The 17,824-nt window shown below is 35.3% G+C and overlaps 2 protein-coding genes across 2 annotated transcripts in view; one reads left to right on the forward strand and one right to left on the reverse strand.

Moving 5' to 3' along the window:
- Positions 1-2,351: 2,351 nt before the first annotated feature.
- LOC126808520 (F-box only protein 10) lies at positions 2,352-13,411 on the reverse strand. Its single transcript, XM_056099023.1, has 8 exons — positions 13,263-13,411; positions 10,624-11,743; positions 6,850-7,456; positions 6,154-6,545; positions 4,852-4,933; positions 4,115-4,182; positions 2,985-3,121; positions 2,352-2,415 (listed from the first exon to the last, which is right to left on the reverse strand). Exons 2-8 carry the CDS (start codon positions 11,254-11,256, stop codon positions 2,352-2,354), a joined length of 1,983 nt encoding a protein of 660 aa, XP_055954998.1. The 5' UTR covers positions 11,257-11,743; positions 13,263-13,411.
- A 240-nt stretch (positions 13,412-13,651) lies between these two features.
- LOC126821800 (nuclear receptor coactivator 2) overlaps positions 13,652-17,824 on the forward strand; it is a 124,241-nt gene continuing 120,068 nt past the window's right edge. Inside the window, exon 1 of the mRNA XM_050550302.1 lies at positions 13,652-13,689. The gene's annotated coding sequence lies outside the window, so the exon portion shown is untranslated. The remainder of the gene's footprint in view (positions 13,690-17,824) is intronic.

Here is a 17,824-nt window from a genome sequence, read left to right on the forward strand (position 1 = left end):
CGACTCAATGACAGACTTATGATACAGCGCGCGCGTGCTAACCATTCGGCCATCCAACCCCCCTTTAAAGATGAGAAACAAGAAGTGTGAAAAACTGACCGATTTATCTACTAGCATTATACCACAATCACCATTGTTGTTTATTTGGTTACCATGGATATAAGGATTATTAGCATTCATTATCCAGACACCACATCCTGCATTTCCTGTTATAAATCAAAAAAAAGAAGTTAATCAAATTAACAACATAATTAAAAATTTCTTCCACTATTAATGATGTGTACAATGGCGAAGAAATGAATATAGTTCAACTACTAATTAACATTGTTTCAATGGCATTTAGTAATTGAACTGGAATATACAGGTCACAATTCTATGGAATACAATTACTGCTTATTACTATGTTTCGACTAGGCTTCTCTAGTCATTATGTCATTATCAAGCAATTATAAAATATGAAATATAACAAGACAATATTTAAATGTAAATTAACAATATTTGGTTAATGCTGACTAACCTTCTTTCAATGGCAACGTCCCCTACCAAATCAAAAGGCTATTAATTAATGCAACCAGAAATATGTGTATTTCATAGAATGGTGACCTGTGTAACACTAAACATCAATACCATACTCCATAATATAGTTAACACTTTCATAATTTAACTTTAGTACCAATTACAGCACTAAAGTTAAATTAACCTTATTAGGTTAATTTATTAACCTAACCTAAAGGTTATTAACCTTTTATGAACTCGTACCCCTTGAGTTTTCATAATATTTCCCCCTACCCCCTGACTAAAATGACCTATGTAAACAACGAAATTATAATAATTGATATGAAATACAACGTAAGCTTATTTATACAATGCGTTGAATACAATGGTAAAGACTCACCTGATATGATGTTATTTTCTAGGGACCCGATTCCTCTCTCACCAATAACAACACCATCTCCGATACCATTAACAATAGTATTTTCAATAACAATAGGATTAGCTTCATGACGTATATCTATACCACCCCACTGATTACCACGTATTGTATTATCTAGAATATACAAATATACATTGGTTACCATGTATTGTATAATCTATAATATACAATACACTCATTACCATGTATCTATAATATACAAATATACACTGATTATCATGTATTGTATTATCTATAATATACAAATATACACCGATTACCACATATTGTATTATCTATAATATACACTGGTTACCATGTATTGTATTATCGAGAATATACAAATATACACTGATTATCGCATATTGTATTATCTATAATATATATATATATATATATACACTGATTACCACGTATTGTATTATCTGTAATATATAGATATACACTGGTTACCATGTATTGTATTATCTATAATATACAAATATACATTGATTACCACGTATTGTACTATCTGTAATATACAAATATACACTGATTACCAAGCATTGTATTATCTAGAATTATCAATCGATCCAGTCAGTGGACAAAATCCATCTCATTGGAATGATGAGTAGACTGAAACATTCTTATAATTTTCATAACTGATCATTATTTGAAGGATATGGAATCGCTAGTTAACTACAATATTGTACAAGTTTTTCAATTCTATTCAGTATTCACAAAGATATGATGAATTAAAAATTTTGCAACAGTCAGCATCCTCCGCAGAAGATACAAACAATCCAGGGCCACCATTAAGTGTTGGATAAAATCTTCATACTAAACTGTCTACAGTTAGCTAAGCTTGAGATCAGACACTAAGTTAGTTGACTGACATTTTAAGTCCTAAATCAATAATTTTAGTCGAAAACACTAAGTATACTTCGAGAATTTTGTTAAGTATTTATTCTGCTTCCATTTAATAAAGTGAACATTTTTATTCAGTCTTTATGTGTATGACAGATGTCATACGGTTAGAACCCAGGCCCGTAGCTGGCGGTGGGGTTAAGGCCCCCCCCCCCCCCCCAGCTAGGGACAGGCCTGGAACCGCATTACAAAATAGTATAATATAGCAGCCATTCATTCTCGAATTATGATGGATCTTTTGAGGGGCCTCTTTCTAACATATGTGACCCGTGACAGCCTATTTTAACATTTTTGTTAATATCATAAAGACTCATTTTGCTATGACGGGTCACATATGATATATATCTATATACCTGTTATAATTCCCTTGCCTCCTTCATTAACAGCTATACCAGCAGCATGACCATCATATATATAATTACCACTAAAATATACAATATACATAAAACCATGACCATCATATATATAATATACATTATACATAAACTATGACCATCATATATATAATTATCACTGAAATATACAATATACATTATATCATGACCATCATATATATAATATACATTAAACCATGACCATCATATATATAATTACCACTAAAATATACATCAAACAGTCAATAAGTCACAATAAAAGTTAGACATACAGTTTAAGAGAGAGAGAGAGAGAGAGAGAGAGAGAGGGGGGGGTTAAGGTGCACTCTTTAGTAGTGGGAGGACCCGAAGAACACCCTTGAGGTTGAACGGGCGACAATACTCCTTGTCACGTACAAGCGGGGAATCGAAAACCGTGCACTTGACTCATTGACAGGCCAAATGATCCAACACACATGCGTTAAACATTCAGCCACCCAAGCTCCTACACCCAAGACCATGTTCAATAATATGTATAATAAACAAGCCCCCGGAACCCCACTGTAGATCACTATGCTAACAACCTGCCCTAAAAATATGGATTTCTGTCTGACGGGCCTGCAAAAAGTATGTATATTAACTTTTAAGATATGTGTTGATATAAAACTAACCTGATTGTTGGGTTCCCACCATATAAAAATAGTTGGGTTTCTACCATATAAAACTAACCTGATAGTTGGATTTCCACCATATAAAACTAACCTGATAGTTGGGTTTCCACCATATAAAACTAACCTGATTTTAAAACTAACCTGATTGTTGGGTTTCCACCATATAAAACGTAAACACCAGCCTCTTTATTTTCATAAATATCATTTTTCTCTATTTGACCACGCCCACTACCTAATACCACGATACCGGATCGTTTTCCATTGTGTATTCTATTATGCTGAAATATATACATGTATATACATCAAATACATGCTGAAATATATACATCTATATACATGTACATCAAATACATGCTGAGATATATACATTTATATACATGTAAATCAAATACATACTGAGATATATACATCTATATACATGTACATCAAATACATGCTGAGATATATACATCTATATACATCAAATACATGCTGAGATATATACATTCGGCCATCCAACACCCACCGGGTCTTTTAGCAAGCAAATGTGACTGAAATAAGAGTTCTGTTAAATAAACTATAAACATGTACTTATGGAAAACAGCTACTGATTTATTTAGGCGATGTTTCGAAGAGTATTCTCTCAACGTTTTCAATTATAGTTTATTTATCTGCCTAGTTACTAAATGTCACTTAAAGAAGAATAAGAGTTCTGTTGTGATCCATAGTAGTTTTTAATTTTATGGCACATCAAGTAATCAATCAATCAATCAATCAATCATCACAGAATTTCTATCGCGCAAACAATACTTCGATAAAGTTCCTAATGTGCTTTAAAGTTTATGTGGAAACTTTAAGTGTTTATTTTCGTCAAACTCAAATAGATTTGAAGATGTCTAGAGTTTTTGATTCTTTGATGTCTAATGGTAGAGAATTCCAGAGAAAAGGTGCTGCAATGTGAAAAGATTGTTTTGTCTGAAGGAGTTTGACAGCAGGAATAACTAATAATAACGTGTTCCATGATGTTAAGGTCCTACTAGATTCGTATGGAGTGAGTAGATCTTGAATTTATTGTGGCGCTTGATTATTGAGTGCTTTAAAAGTCAGTAACAGTATTTTGAATTTGATTAGCTGATTTATTTATGGGCAACTTGACTAATATGCAAGTTCTCCAGTCAGCGTGAATGACAGTTTGACAAGACAGGTAAATATGGTTGAAATGTGAGCCTTGGTGGGATCCATTAATGTCTACCTGTATAATATGTACCTTACCTGTATAATATGTACCTTACCTGTATAATAGGGTCAGCGTTTTTTCTAATATCTATACCAGCCTCTAGATTAGAGTGAATATCATTACCTGTAATACAATAATATCTACATTGTATATCAGCCTCTATATTGGAGGGAATATCAATCATTACCTGTAATACCTACATCAGCCTCTAGACTAGAATGTATATCAATCATTACCTGTAATACCTACATCAGCCTCTAGACTAGAATGTATATCAATCATTACCTGTAATGTAATAATACCTATAGCAGCCTCTAGATTAGAGTGAATATCATTCCCTGTAATACAATAATATCTATACCAGCTTCAAGGTATCATTTCTATACCTGCTTCAAAGCATTTGCAGGAGGGAGGTTGGGGGGGGGGGGGGCTAGCCAAGTTGTTTAACTTGTGCACTTCAAATCTTAAAGTCTGTTATTCAGTCAAGTGTTTGTGGTTTTAATCCAAAAATTGTGTGTGTGTGGGGGGGGGGCATTTGATCATAAGGTTTGTCATTGAGTCTAGTGACAAGGAGTAGGTTCACCTATCCAGCCTCGTGGGTTTTCTCTGGGTCCTCTGGTTTCCTCCCACTGATAAAGACCCCTTGTGAGTGACAAAGAAGAGGGTCGCCTACCTAACCTTGTGGGTTTCCTCCGTGTTTGCTGGATTGATCCCATTGATTAAGGTCACTTCACACAAGTGAATTAATGAAAAAGAGATGTCAAATTCAACTGTAAAAAAGAAGAAACTTACCAGCAACAAGTCCAGATGATGCTAGCCTCATGAATATACCTGATGTACGACAATGATGAATTTTATTCTTTAATATAATAACCTGAAAAAATAAACATTGATGAGTCTGGATGATCTAATCAATAACCAGTCATTGGTTTGACAGAAAAGCTCCTTCACAGGGGGCATGTGCAGGAATTTGAGCAGCGGAGGTTCCCAAGTGGAGAGAATGTCAAGTTTGGCATTAGGTCTGGGGGGGGACTACCTGCTTGGAGACAATATTTCTGTTCATTTAGGTGCATACATGTATAGGATTACAGTGCAGTGATCCAAAACGGCTTTATTTCATTTGAGGAAGTCACTCTCCTAAAAGATAGGTTGCCAGGCAAAGAAACATAAGCCTACAGCAGCTAAATCGTCCAGGCAGTCAACAAGTGTTGTCGCATATTTTTACTTCTTTTGGTAATGAAACATTTATAATACACTAAAATCTGATTAAGAGTAACAACTCATGAAGTAATTATCAATCTGAAGTCAATCGGATGATAACTTCAGCCTCTAGAGCATCACAAGATTTTTCAAAGTGATCAAGGGCCATAACTTTGGCAGTAATTATCAGAAATCGTTGAAAATCAATAGGATTCTTTGTCTCAAACACTGTAAAAATTTAAAGTCAATCGGATATTAACATTAGCCTCCGGACAGACAAACAGACGCACAGACAGGGGCGACGACAATATACGACCACATTTCAATGTGGGCGTATAAAAAGCAGAGTTATATCATAATAATCAGAGTGATTCCTTTCATTCATTAGGCAAAAAAGGGGTTTGGTGGCTGAAGGGTCTAACACATGCACTTTAGATCATAAGATCTGTCATTTAGTCAAGTGACATGGTTTCAATTTCCAGCTTGTATGTAACAAGGCGTAGGGTCGCCTGTCCAACATCGCAGGTTTTCTCCTGGTTTCCCGGTTCCCTCCCACTGCTAAACACACCTAAAGTTAACCATACGAGTGTGGAATCGCAACCACACCACTTGACTCAATCACAGACATGTTAGACCATTTGGCCACCGATCCAGCCCCGATAGCCTCGGGCCTGTTTCACGAAATTTTAACTAAGATAAAATCCAAATTTTAGTAATTTGATTGGATAATATTAGATTGATTTTAGTGCTTAGCCAATCAATATTGAAGTATCTACTAAAATTTGGATTTTATCATTAGTTAAAATTTCGTGAAACAGGGCCCTGAATTCTAAAAATATATTTTAGTTTAAGTTTCAGAGAATAAGTCCCCTGAGGTAAATAATTATACTGTACCTGAGCATTTTGTATACAGCGTATACCATAACTAACATTACTTATATCACACTCCGATATTATAGCTTGACCTTGTAGACTGACCATGACACCACCTTTACTATGTGACATTCGACACGCATGAATTAAACACCCTTTGACCTGATTTAACATATCTTTAGCCGTAGAGTCTTTTGTTAAATCGAATCTGATTGGTTTAAAATAACTACTATCAACAGAAAGGTTACTTTGTTTGTGTGATTTTTTTGATTGTGCTAGTCTCAGATGATGTTGTCGTAAATGAGGTAACATGATGACGGAGCCGTCAGATAAATCGTCTTCGCTATCTGATTGGATCATACTCGGAGAATCATCATCACTACTAAATGATGAATGATGCGATTGACGAGACTCTGAAATATAAAAAGTATAAATGAAACAAAATGGGGTATAATGTACTACTGGTTTTTTTGGGGGGGGGGAGGGGATGGCCGAATGGTTAGCACATGCACGCTCTATCATAAGGCCTGTCATTGAGTCAATTTGCATTGTTTCGAATCCCCGGTTGTACGTGACAAGGAGTAGGGACGCCTGTCCAACCTCGTGGGTTTTCTCCCGAGTCTTCCGGTTTACCTCCCACTGCTCAAGACCAATACGATACACACAAGCGTGTTATTGAAATAAAATTGAACCATGATAGTTAAAAAAATGAGTTACCTGGATCTGTGACAGAGTTAGAGTCTAGACCATCCAGATCATACAAAGACCCATGTGATGTCTCACTTATACTCCAAACTTCAGCTACACTGGCAGTTGTTAAAGATGCCGTGGAACCCACTGGATTTGACGGCGCATTGTTAACCCATTCACTAACAGACGACATTCTCTCTGTTACCACGGATACAGAGTTTCTTTTAACAGTGTCAGGTACTTCAACAACAGTAATAACATGTGACTCCTCTTCTTCATTTTCATTGGTTAAATTTGTTCTTTGAGTATTTTCATTGGTGCTTGTCTCTAAATCGCTTGATTTCTCCTCTAACACATCTGATTGGGCATGAGGTAAAATCAGATTTCGAGTGTGCTGGCACAGATACGAATATGTCCAGTTTTTGTCATCTTTCACATGTCCTTCAACGATAATGTCAGCAGTGTCGCTCTGCGAAAACTCACAATGTTCAATGACAGTGGCATTCATGTGTTGTAAAATGACGGCCGCATGACGAAAAGATGAAAAACGAACATGACAGGTACCTGGGTTTTGAGCGTAGATCATACCGTCTTCTAGAATACAATTATCAATCTGCATAAAACCAGATCTCACCTGGAAAATACAAAAACATCACTGTGGATTAATAAGGAATTATTATTATTATTATTATTATTATTCATCTTCTATAGCCCTTCATTATATCCGGTGATATTTATAAGCGCTTAAAGGCTCAATACCACTCTTGTTGTAACTGAATAATACATGTATGTCCTAATCTTTATTCTGGTCAACAAATTGTACTATTTTACAATATTCCAATTAACTGATGATACAAATTTCATCTTTACACACCTAATTTAAAAAATTGAAAAAATTCAACTAAATGATTTGAAAAGCCTGACGTAAAGCTTTTCAAATGTGACTTGGATTTAAAAATATTTTTGAACCCTTTGGACAAGTAAAATAGGATTTAATGGATAATTTACACAACAGGTAGGACACTAACACATCTAGTACTTAGAATAAGTCTATTTTTTATTTTCTGGAGCTGTCAAGCCAGCAAGAGTGTTATTATCCATTTAACAAATGTCACATAACAGTTTGTAATAATATTTAAACATGTGTGTTTTTAACTCTGATTTAAATTTAACAAAAGTTGAACTTTCTCTAATTGTTCTTGGTAGCTTATTCCACATATGGCCATGGGCACCATTTATAGGGAAAGATAATTTTCCTCTGAGTCTCTTGTAATCAGACACAGATAATAAGGTAAGTACATTGTATCAGTAGACGAACGAAGATTTGGTCTTTCCTGTTTGTAGAATGTAAATAACTGTTTCATGTAGGAGGGAGCAGTATCCAAAAACAACGCTTTATACACATTTGATAGCACTTTAACATCAATCTGGGCTTTCACAGGCAGCCAATGAAGACTTTTAAGAGTTTCTGTTACATGGTCTCTAGAAGATGACTTGGCAACTAGCCGAGCACAGTTATTTTGTACAACTTGAAGACGGTTGAGGGAGAAATCTGGAATGCCAGCCATGAGTCCATTTCCATAGTCCAACTGAGATATGACCAATGCTAATACAACTTAAGTTGTATTATTTCAAATAATCAGATAAGCCTACAGTATTATCACTGTTACTGTCAAGATCCCAGGTACTGATTATCATTTATCATTCTACTAAAGGTCAGTTATCTAATATTGTCAATGTGGTTGCCTTTAATTATTTTAATGGTTTCTTCTGCTTATTAATTAATTTGGTGTAAGCCAAAATATGTATAAATAGGCTGACTAGATGGATATTTATCATTAACTTGAAAACGTGACCTGTATGTGGTAAGAAACGTCATTATTTAATAATAGAGAAGTAGGTATATCTATGTTTTGTTATGAAAAGTCTACAGTTATTTGAAATATGAATCACTTAATCAAAGATTCTTCACTGAATTATCTCCCCTTAGATATAGAATACTGTATATTTGGAGAAGAAACTCATTTCAAAAATATCTATATTAATCAATCCAGCCTAAAAAAACCTAAATCAACAGCTTTTGATCCATGACCTCCATCAGTTATTTAAAATATGAAACAATCAGAGATTCTTCACTAAATTATCTCCCCCTAGATATATTATATATTTGGAGAAAAAATGGTGTCGCTCATTTCAAAAATATCTATATTAATCAATCCAGCCTATAACAAAAACCAAAAACTAACTCAACAGCTTCTGATCCATAACCTTCATCAGTATCAAATTTCTAAAAAATTACAGATAGAGAGTTGTCTCCCCTTAGACCACAGACAAGAATGGGATACAGCTGTAGCTAAAAAGTTAATTAATTTAGTTCTTTTAGTTTAGTTTTCTTGCACAAATAACTACCACGACAATTTGGTAATCAGGCTTTAATACAACAGAAAGTTCAACGACCGCCAGGTGTTGGACTATTCATTGCATTTAATATTCACCTGTGATAACTTTGTGTCAGTGAGTGCTATTATAGACAATGTGTTAAATAAACAATTAATTATCAAGTATTGGTTATTTTTAATAAAAAGTACATAAACACAGAAAAACAAATTATATCATCAGCAGTTGTCCTTGCTGGCAGTTGTACCGCCGACAGTTGTCCTTGCCCGCAGTTGTTCCCTCCGGCAGTTGTCCTTACCAGCAATTGTCCTTGCCAGCAATTGTCCTGCTCCCAATAGAAAACTAATAGACTAGGACCTTGTTTCTAAAGAAAGAGAAATTGTTTTACACTGTTTTTTTTTTTTCAATTAAAAACATCCACAAACAGCTGATTCTACGTTTCATTTGTTAAGGGGTTTTTTTTGGGGGGGGGGGGGGTAAAATATCTGTATTGCTTATTACTGTTCTTTCTAGGAGTATATAGTGTGCAGTCTATTATCAGCCAATCAATTATCTTGTTTCATAGATGACCCTATATCCTGTATTATAATATCACAGTGTAACCTAAATTAAATGTTTAAAAGATTAAACATGCAGAGTTGTCTCCCCTTAGACCACAGATTAGAGTGATATTACCATCAACTTAATTAATTTCTTTCTTTCAGGTTTTTTTTTTTTTGTACAAATAATTACAATGACAATTGTAATCTAAAATATTAGGGCATTGTTTAAAAACAAACGGCAATTCCCTTCTTCATTAGCCCAGTCGGTGCAGAAAAGTAGGACATTAAACCCCATTTCATTTGATTTCATTTTACATTGTTGGTTTTTGTAACATTTAATCCCTCTTATGTCATCTGGGGTTTTTTTTGCGTTTTTTGTGGATTTTTAAAAAAATATCTGAATTACTGTTCTTTGTTTAGGTATAGTATGCAATCTATCATCAAGTATCTTGTTGCATAGGGGAGGTGGGAATGTCAAATGGTCACCTGTCAAACCTCATGAGTTTTTTCTAGGCAGACCCATAACTAAGGGGGGGGGGGGGGCCCTGTGAAAAAATTGTCGACTATAAAAACAATAGATATACATTGTCCATCAAATTTACAGCACCCCTGCGAACACTTCCCGCCCCCTCGTTGCCCTGAGCTAGTTACGGCCCCCGTCTCTAGGTCTTCTGGTTTCCTCCCACCACTATGGATGCCATGCAACAGTTGCGGGGGCGGTGTTAAACCTCATTTGGAATTGAAACAATGAGACTTGTCTCAATGACAGACCTTAAGATTTAAAGAGCACTTGTTAACTTTGTAAACCATTCAGCCATCTTGCCACCCGATTTTGGATTATTGAGAAACGTGATTGAATTACCTTCAGTATAAATGATGTAAACCATGGAGCTCTTAAAACTAGATTACTGAGTCGGCCAGTTGGAGCAATCTGTTCAATACACACGACTAGAATAACGCTACCAAGTTCACCACATCCGACCAATTCAAAGGGAATTTTTGACGACATTTCAAACTGCTCGTCATATATACCAGGATGAACACATATCCGATCGTAATCATTAGCAACCAATAAAGCACTTCGAAGATTTTCATGTTCCTGACCTGGTCCAACATTTATCAATTTCTTAACCCTGTTTCTCTTCAGCACTGAAAGACAACTGACAATTGGCATGTTCTTTATGCCATTTTGCCAGAATTTTGAGGATAAATATTGTTCTTTGTACGCAAGTTTCCATGACGATGGCTCGGATTCGATATTAAGGGGCCATTTTGGATGTTTCCATTCCGTACTGGATAAATAGAGTTCTTTCCATCGAGTGGAATCGACACATCTCATAAAAGAATTCCATGTCTTGCAAACACAGCAGACTTGACACAAGTCCCACGCAGATAGACTCGAGAGAATAATTTGCCATAGCTCAAGGGGTAAACCGGATTCATCTCCAGGCAGGATTTTACTAGAATTTTCTGTTTTAATAGTTAACGTTGACATTCTGAATCACAGATCTTGTCTTTCATTCAATATTCATCAAAGATATTTGATTTGATCATATGTTCAGGAATCAAGTTCGGTCAATCGAGAGAAAATGGGGAAATAACCTGAAGTTAATAGTTAATGTTGATATCATTTTCATACTAGCTGTATACATTCTGTTACACGTGTAGAGCCTTCCCATGATTCATGAGTCGATAGAAACTGGAAGTAGGATACATGTACTTGACATCGTTTTCATATTAGTTGTTTACATCCTGTTACACATGTACAGCCTTCCCACGATTCCTTATAGGTGTCTACCAAAACTGAAAGTAGTATACATATAACTCTGAAACCGGAAGTGGTAGTGTAATACTACATGTATGGCACTTCCCAGCCAGAGCTTTCGTTATATCCAAAATTTCAAATGATATAGATGACTGTTGATTGACATCATACTGACGGAAATGGTATTGTCTTTTCTTTATGATAAGCTACCTGGAACCTGAAATAAAAATAATATGTCATCATTAAAGATATATTATCTATAATCCTTGAGTGCCATTTAGTAATTGAGCACATTAAAAAAACCAACACAATTTATATGGAAAACAATCACTGGTTTATACACAAATGATTTGTACTTGATAACGATAAGAGAATCCTTGTCATAACATCGTGCTATATGTGTATAAACCAGTGATTGATTCCTATATAAATTGTGTTTGGTTTTTATAATGTATCATGTAAGAGATAAATGGGGTTCCAAGTCCACATAAACTAGGTCATATCAGGACTAACATATGGTTCAATTTGATTTCAATAATTCGCTTGTGTGTGGGGGTCTTTAGCAGTGGAAAGAAACCGGAGGACCTGGAGTAAAACACAGGCGACCCTACTCCTTGTCACGTACAACCAGGGAATCGAAACCACGTCTGCTGACTCAATGACAGACCTTATGATACAACGTGCACGTGCTAACCATTCGGCCATCCAACCCCCCTATGCATTATGTAAGAGCGAAATGAAATGAAATGGTTTTAACATCCTACTGTTCTGCTCCGACTGGGATAAATAAGACAGGACAATTAAGAGCGATGGTCGTTCTTGCTAAAATAGTTCAAAAATACAAGACGGTCTTGACTGTCAAGTACCATTGCTTGATTATCTATTGCTTGGAGATAATTACAAAGAGACACTACATCCAGCAAGAAATAAAAATGGAATGAAATGGGATTTAACATCCCACTGTTCTGCTCCGACTGGGCTAATGAAGACGGGCATACGCCATACAGTGTGCTATGAGGGAAATTTTGCCTGAACAGCAGTAGGCCTACTACGCACTTACACTAATACTCTAATATCGATTCCAGATTATACTTTAGGCTTAATTTAAATTGGTAACATTGATATCATTGCAGACACCTTGAACACCAAGTGGGACTTAGAGAACTACACTTGATCACAACATTAATTATAATATAATACAGCCCTGGAAATAATGGTTTTGCATGTACCTGACAAAATAGTACCTGACATTTTCAACTTAGTGCTGGACAATAAAAAAGACAGAGTGTCGGACAAAATGACAGGCACCAAAGGTTTAGTGCCTGACAAAGCCTGAATCTGCGCCTGACATTGTCAGTGACAGGTGTCTTATTTCCAGGCTAGAGTAATATACAAATATAATATTAGGCCTATTATAACAACAGAGTAAATTTAACTAATTATTTATTTTACGGTACTTGAAAGAGGGTAAATATAATTTATAAGATAGGTCAGAATTATTAGCCAAGAAGGCAGTACATTTGTAGTGTACAGGAAACCTCAACTGCATAACTGCCACAAGACAAAGTCAACATAAATAACAGTAATTTAGTAAAACAGGTGACCAGCAACCAGGTGACGGTGTGCAAGATTGTAACTACTAACTAACTGTACTTAAGTCTTCTGTAGTAGGCTAATATTTTCGGCTAATCTTTACAATAACATATTATTAGATCTATTTTTATATAATATATAACCTAGATTTTGCAAAATCTCAAATACGGCATTAAATATCAGACAGTCAGGTTAAACACTTATTAATTCTTCGTTCGATGCATCGACTGCAGTCCTGAGTAGGCGATGTTGTTGTTATTATTGCTTCACCGGATATATAACGGTCTGCCATGTTTATGTGAGATGTGACGTCACACGAGATCTAAGATAAAAGTGCCCTGATCGAGCATAACTAGTAAACCACGGTATTATCATCTGACAACTGGCTTCCATTTGATTTAATTTTATTGTTTTAAAGTTAATTAGGTATCAACTTTACAACTGTTAAATCACCCGACAACGGATAGATCAAGAAATTGTTATTATAGTGGTTTTCAAGAGGGGAATATTATTCCTCCATGTTACGTCATATGCTAATTTCTGTGACACATCATGGCGGACAGATGCACGGTTGGTAACAGATTTCTTATTACAATGTATTCAGTTTTGGTTTTGGCTTCGATACTCTGTGTGTGACATGTCCTTTTGCTGCTGTAAGGCTTTTATAGTTATTGGTTGGTTTGTTAAGCGCTGTAGCAAATACGGCCAGTGAACGGAAAAACTATTTTACCGTTATTCGACCGATGTATGTTGGTCAATCATTATTATACGTCGATCCTAATAATGCTCGTGCAGAGACCGTGCGAGTGCAGTGCACTAGGGCAATAGGCTAGAAGTACAGCTGGACGGCAGTGACCGGAACGTCCTCTTTTGCATAGCGTGACAGACAGTGCAGAACTGAATGCATTGGGCACGTAGAAAGATATTAGAGCAAAATAAATACCCCAAATCTTATTCAATTTTTGGCAAATCAGTTCATATCGTGTCATACTCATAACATCAAAAGTTCAGGGCCACATTATTAGGCCTACACAAGTAGAAATTTCTCTTCTTGTAGTGATTCGAAATAGGCCTGATTCAAGCAAACCCTAGCTATGCAACCAGTTTTATCTCTCTGAAACTTTTCAAACTGATGCACCTGGTACATTTAATTCTGAAATATAATACCCAGCTGTCATACATAATGGAAAGAGATTGAACAATGTTTGTAATACATTATAATTTGTCATTTTATTATGTAGGTGTATTATGTCAAACAGAAATATACTATTATTATAGGTCTATCAGTATCAGTTTGTCTTTGAAAAACCATAGTTAACAAACATTATGTAAATCTCAACATTTGTTAGGATTTCAGTTGATGTTAAAGGGGCGTTGTGTGGACACATTTCAGCATGAACATTGAACACAACCACCTGTAACTGAGAGTGTCCTGCGGGGTTGGGTATTCTAGTGGTTTAATGTCACGTGCACGTGGAATCATTGAGTCAAGTGACATGGTTTCTATTCCCTGCTTGTATGTAACAAGAAGCAGGGTCGCCTGTCCAACCCCATTGGTTTTTTCAGGTTACCTCCCACTGCTAAAGATCCCTACGACTATGAGCAAGCGAATAATTGAAATGAAATTGAATGATACATGTATGTTAGTCCCCAAATGACCTATGCTAGTTTGTGTCCTGTGAACGTTAAACCCCATTTCTCTCTCTCAGACGGTGTAGGACTGAAACTTCGCCCTCTCATTCTCCTCTTGGTTCTACTTTCTCTGTTTCATTTTTTTTTGTGTTTTATTTATAGGAGCTGTCCCAAATAGAAAACTGTTTAATTTTGTTAAAGATACATTATGTAAGATAAAAATTTAGAAAAAGAGCTAGCCATTCTTACTATAATAGTTTGTAAATAGATTTAATTCAAATTACTATGTTGCGAACAAAACTGTCCATAATTTTTCACAGTTGATCAAAAAGTCCTTTGCCAAATTTGATTAGCAAATTTATAAATTAATTAGCAGTTTTTCAGTTTCAACATAAAAAACAGGTGTAGCAAGATATTACTTTAATTCATAACAAATGATTAGATTCTATTCTTTTAGATCTTTTAGCACTGCTACATGTAGCTGTGACAGTTTGTGAATGTGATGTAGACTTTTGGTTAGGCCTTATGTCTGAAGCCAATTCTTGGCAGTGACTTCCGAAGCTTCACTCATTTTAATTGTTATTTCTTCGATAGGTTAGAAATCTTCGTTAAAAAACAATTTCGTCTGGTTTTTTTATCATGTGTTAATATGTTTGTTCAATCGGACACACGTGGAAATTAACAATTAAACTTGATTAACTAACTAGACACATGCAATATAAACAATAATATTTTACAGGAATTCTTACTTTGATTTCTCATTTTACATTTACGTTTACATATATATATTATATATTATTTACAATATGTTGGGGATACACTGGATTTCTTTTTTTCAAATTGAATAGTTATATAATTACTCGAAATTGACATGTCTCGCAACATGAGTGGTACTACTTGATTCCCTATTTCCGGTTTAATAGTCCCTAATTATAGAGTTATGTCCCTGTATTATATAGTATAATGAATCAAAAAATGTAAGATTTTAATTTTTGAATAGCGATGGACAAAATATTTATCGCAAATTGCGTGACGATACTGGTTGTCGGCAGCGAGCGAAGATATTAGCCTTTGAAAGTTTGACAAGATGTGTGCACGGATTGTTATCACCATACTGGTTGTTTGAAGCTATGGCATGTCTGTTAGGGGCAACCCACCGCACAAACTGTCTGGCAGTGGTCATTCAGGATTCATGTGATGGTACTGAACAGCTCCAAAGCTGTTTTAGGTGGCACAGATTTGAGCTAATATAGCCTAGCTTTGGTCTGGAAATTAGATAACTTTTGTCAGGGATACGCCATCACTACAAATGTCTGGCAATTACATAGCTCTGTCAGGGGTACCCCACCACTAGAAATGTCTGTCAGAGTGTTTTTGTAATACCTGAAGATGTACGGTACATTGCTGTGCGATTTTCATGTGGTACACTTTTGAGCTAATCTAGACTAGTTGGGGGGGCATGGCATTTTGGGCGTGGAATACCCCACCCACAACCAGAAACCCGGCAGACTTACATTCTGATGATACCAGATATACATACATTGATACCACATAGGAGAAAATTGGTACACTTTTCAGCTAGGTTAACCGCCTGGGCTCCTGCTCTACTAAGCCTCGCTTCGCCATTTTCAAATTAAATCAAAATTTTGAACCATTCTAATCTACATGTACAGTACATGTACTTATATCAGAGATATCCGATGGCATCCAGAGTTGATTATGGTCTTGTCATGTTAATAAATGTCTAATTAATAATTTAGATAACATTTCAGGCCTAAAGAAAGACCGGCAATACGCAGATTTAGCTCTTGCATAATGCATGTTTAAACACAAGAGTTCTATGAAAAACAATTTAATTGGAGCTAGTTTTACAATGATACTAAATTGTATTTAATTTAATGGGGGGGGGGGGCGTGGATGTTAGTTCTAAAATGACCTAGTTTTTGTCAAGTGGATGTTAAACCCTACAGTGTATTTCTCTCTCTCTCTCTTTTAGTTGAATGTGTTAATTTCTACATGCTGTTTAAACAGTAGGTTTAATTCTGTGTGATAGACGCACAAACTATTACAATTTAGTTTTTTATTAATTGAGTAATTTATTACATGGTCAGTGTGATAGGTGACATGATTATAAACAGGAATCTTAAGCACTGTAACCCAGGTATCATTTAATTTTGTGTATCTAGCACTAATTTCTTTCACATTCGTTTACATCTAATTTGTATGTGTGTCCAGTTTAAAACCGACCATTTAATTTTGATCTTGAGTGTCCAATTTACAAGGGTTTAATTGCTCGATCACTGTTAAAATATAAACAACCCAATCGATTATTTATGTATAATGATTCATTTTTGAACAAGTAGTCAGGAAATTAAATACTTCACTTGTAAATTGGAAACTCATTATGAAAATTAATCAGTCAGCTTTAAAGTAGCTAAGTCTCTAACTCAATATCATCCAAAATCTTCGACATTGAAAACACGATTTATTTGTCGGTTTAAATCAACATTGATGTTGTGATCTTACCGGGAAAAGATGTCCTTCTGATATCCAATATTAAAGACAAAATAAACATTTTACAATTGGTACACGAATCGTGTACCATAATGCGTTTAAGCGCTATTTGTAATAAGGGACTCGAAAAACGAGGCTAGGCATATCAAAGTCATGTCAAACGGTGACACTATATTCTTATCTGGAGAACATGCCCAATAAATACTAATGGCGTAGACTGGAATAACCAGAGCTAGAGATTTAAAATTTGATTAAGAATACTGGCATATTTTGCGGAACCTAACCAATTAGATATTACAGTAAAAACAGAAACGATTGAATGTAAATCAATTTATCATTCGCATTACATTATTGTATGCGTTGCGACCCATTTGTGTCAATTTCTAGGTCCCAAATATTAGCGACTTACCTCCTTTAAACTAGACACAAGTACAAATTAGATGATTTAGGGTGACTTTAAATGATTTTTACTAATTTTAAACGCAGATTTGATATTAAACGAATGTGAAAGAAATTAGTGCTACATTGTACATGTAGTTTTACACAAGATTAATTGATA

Source organism: Patella vulgata, chromosome 1 (assembly GCF_932274485.2).
Source record: "Patella vulgata chromosome 1, xgPatVulg1.2, whole genome shotgun sequence".
Classification (NCBI taxonomy): Eukaryota; Metazoa; Mollusca; class Gastropoda; family Patellidae; genus Patella; species Patella vulgata.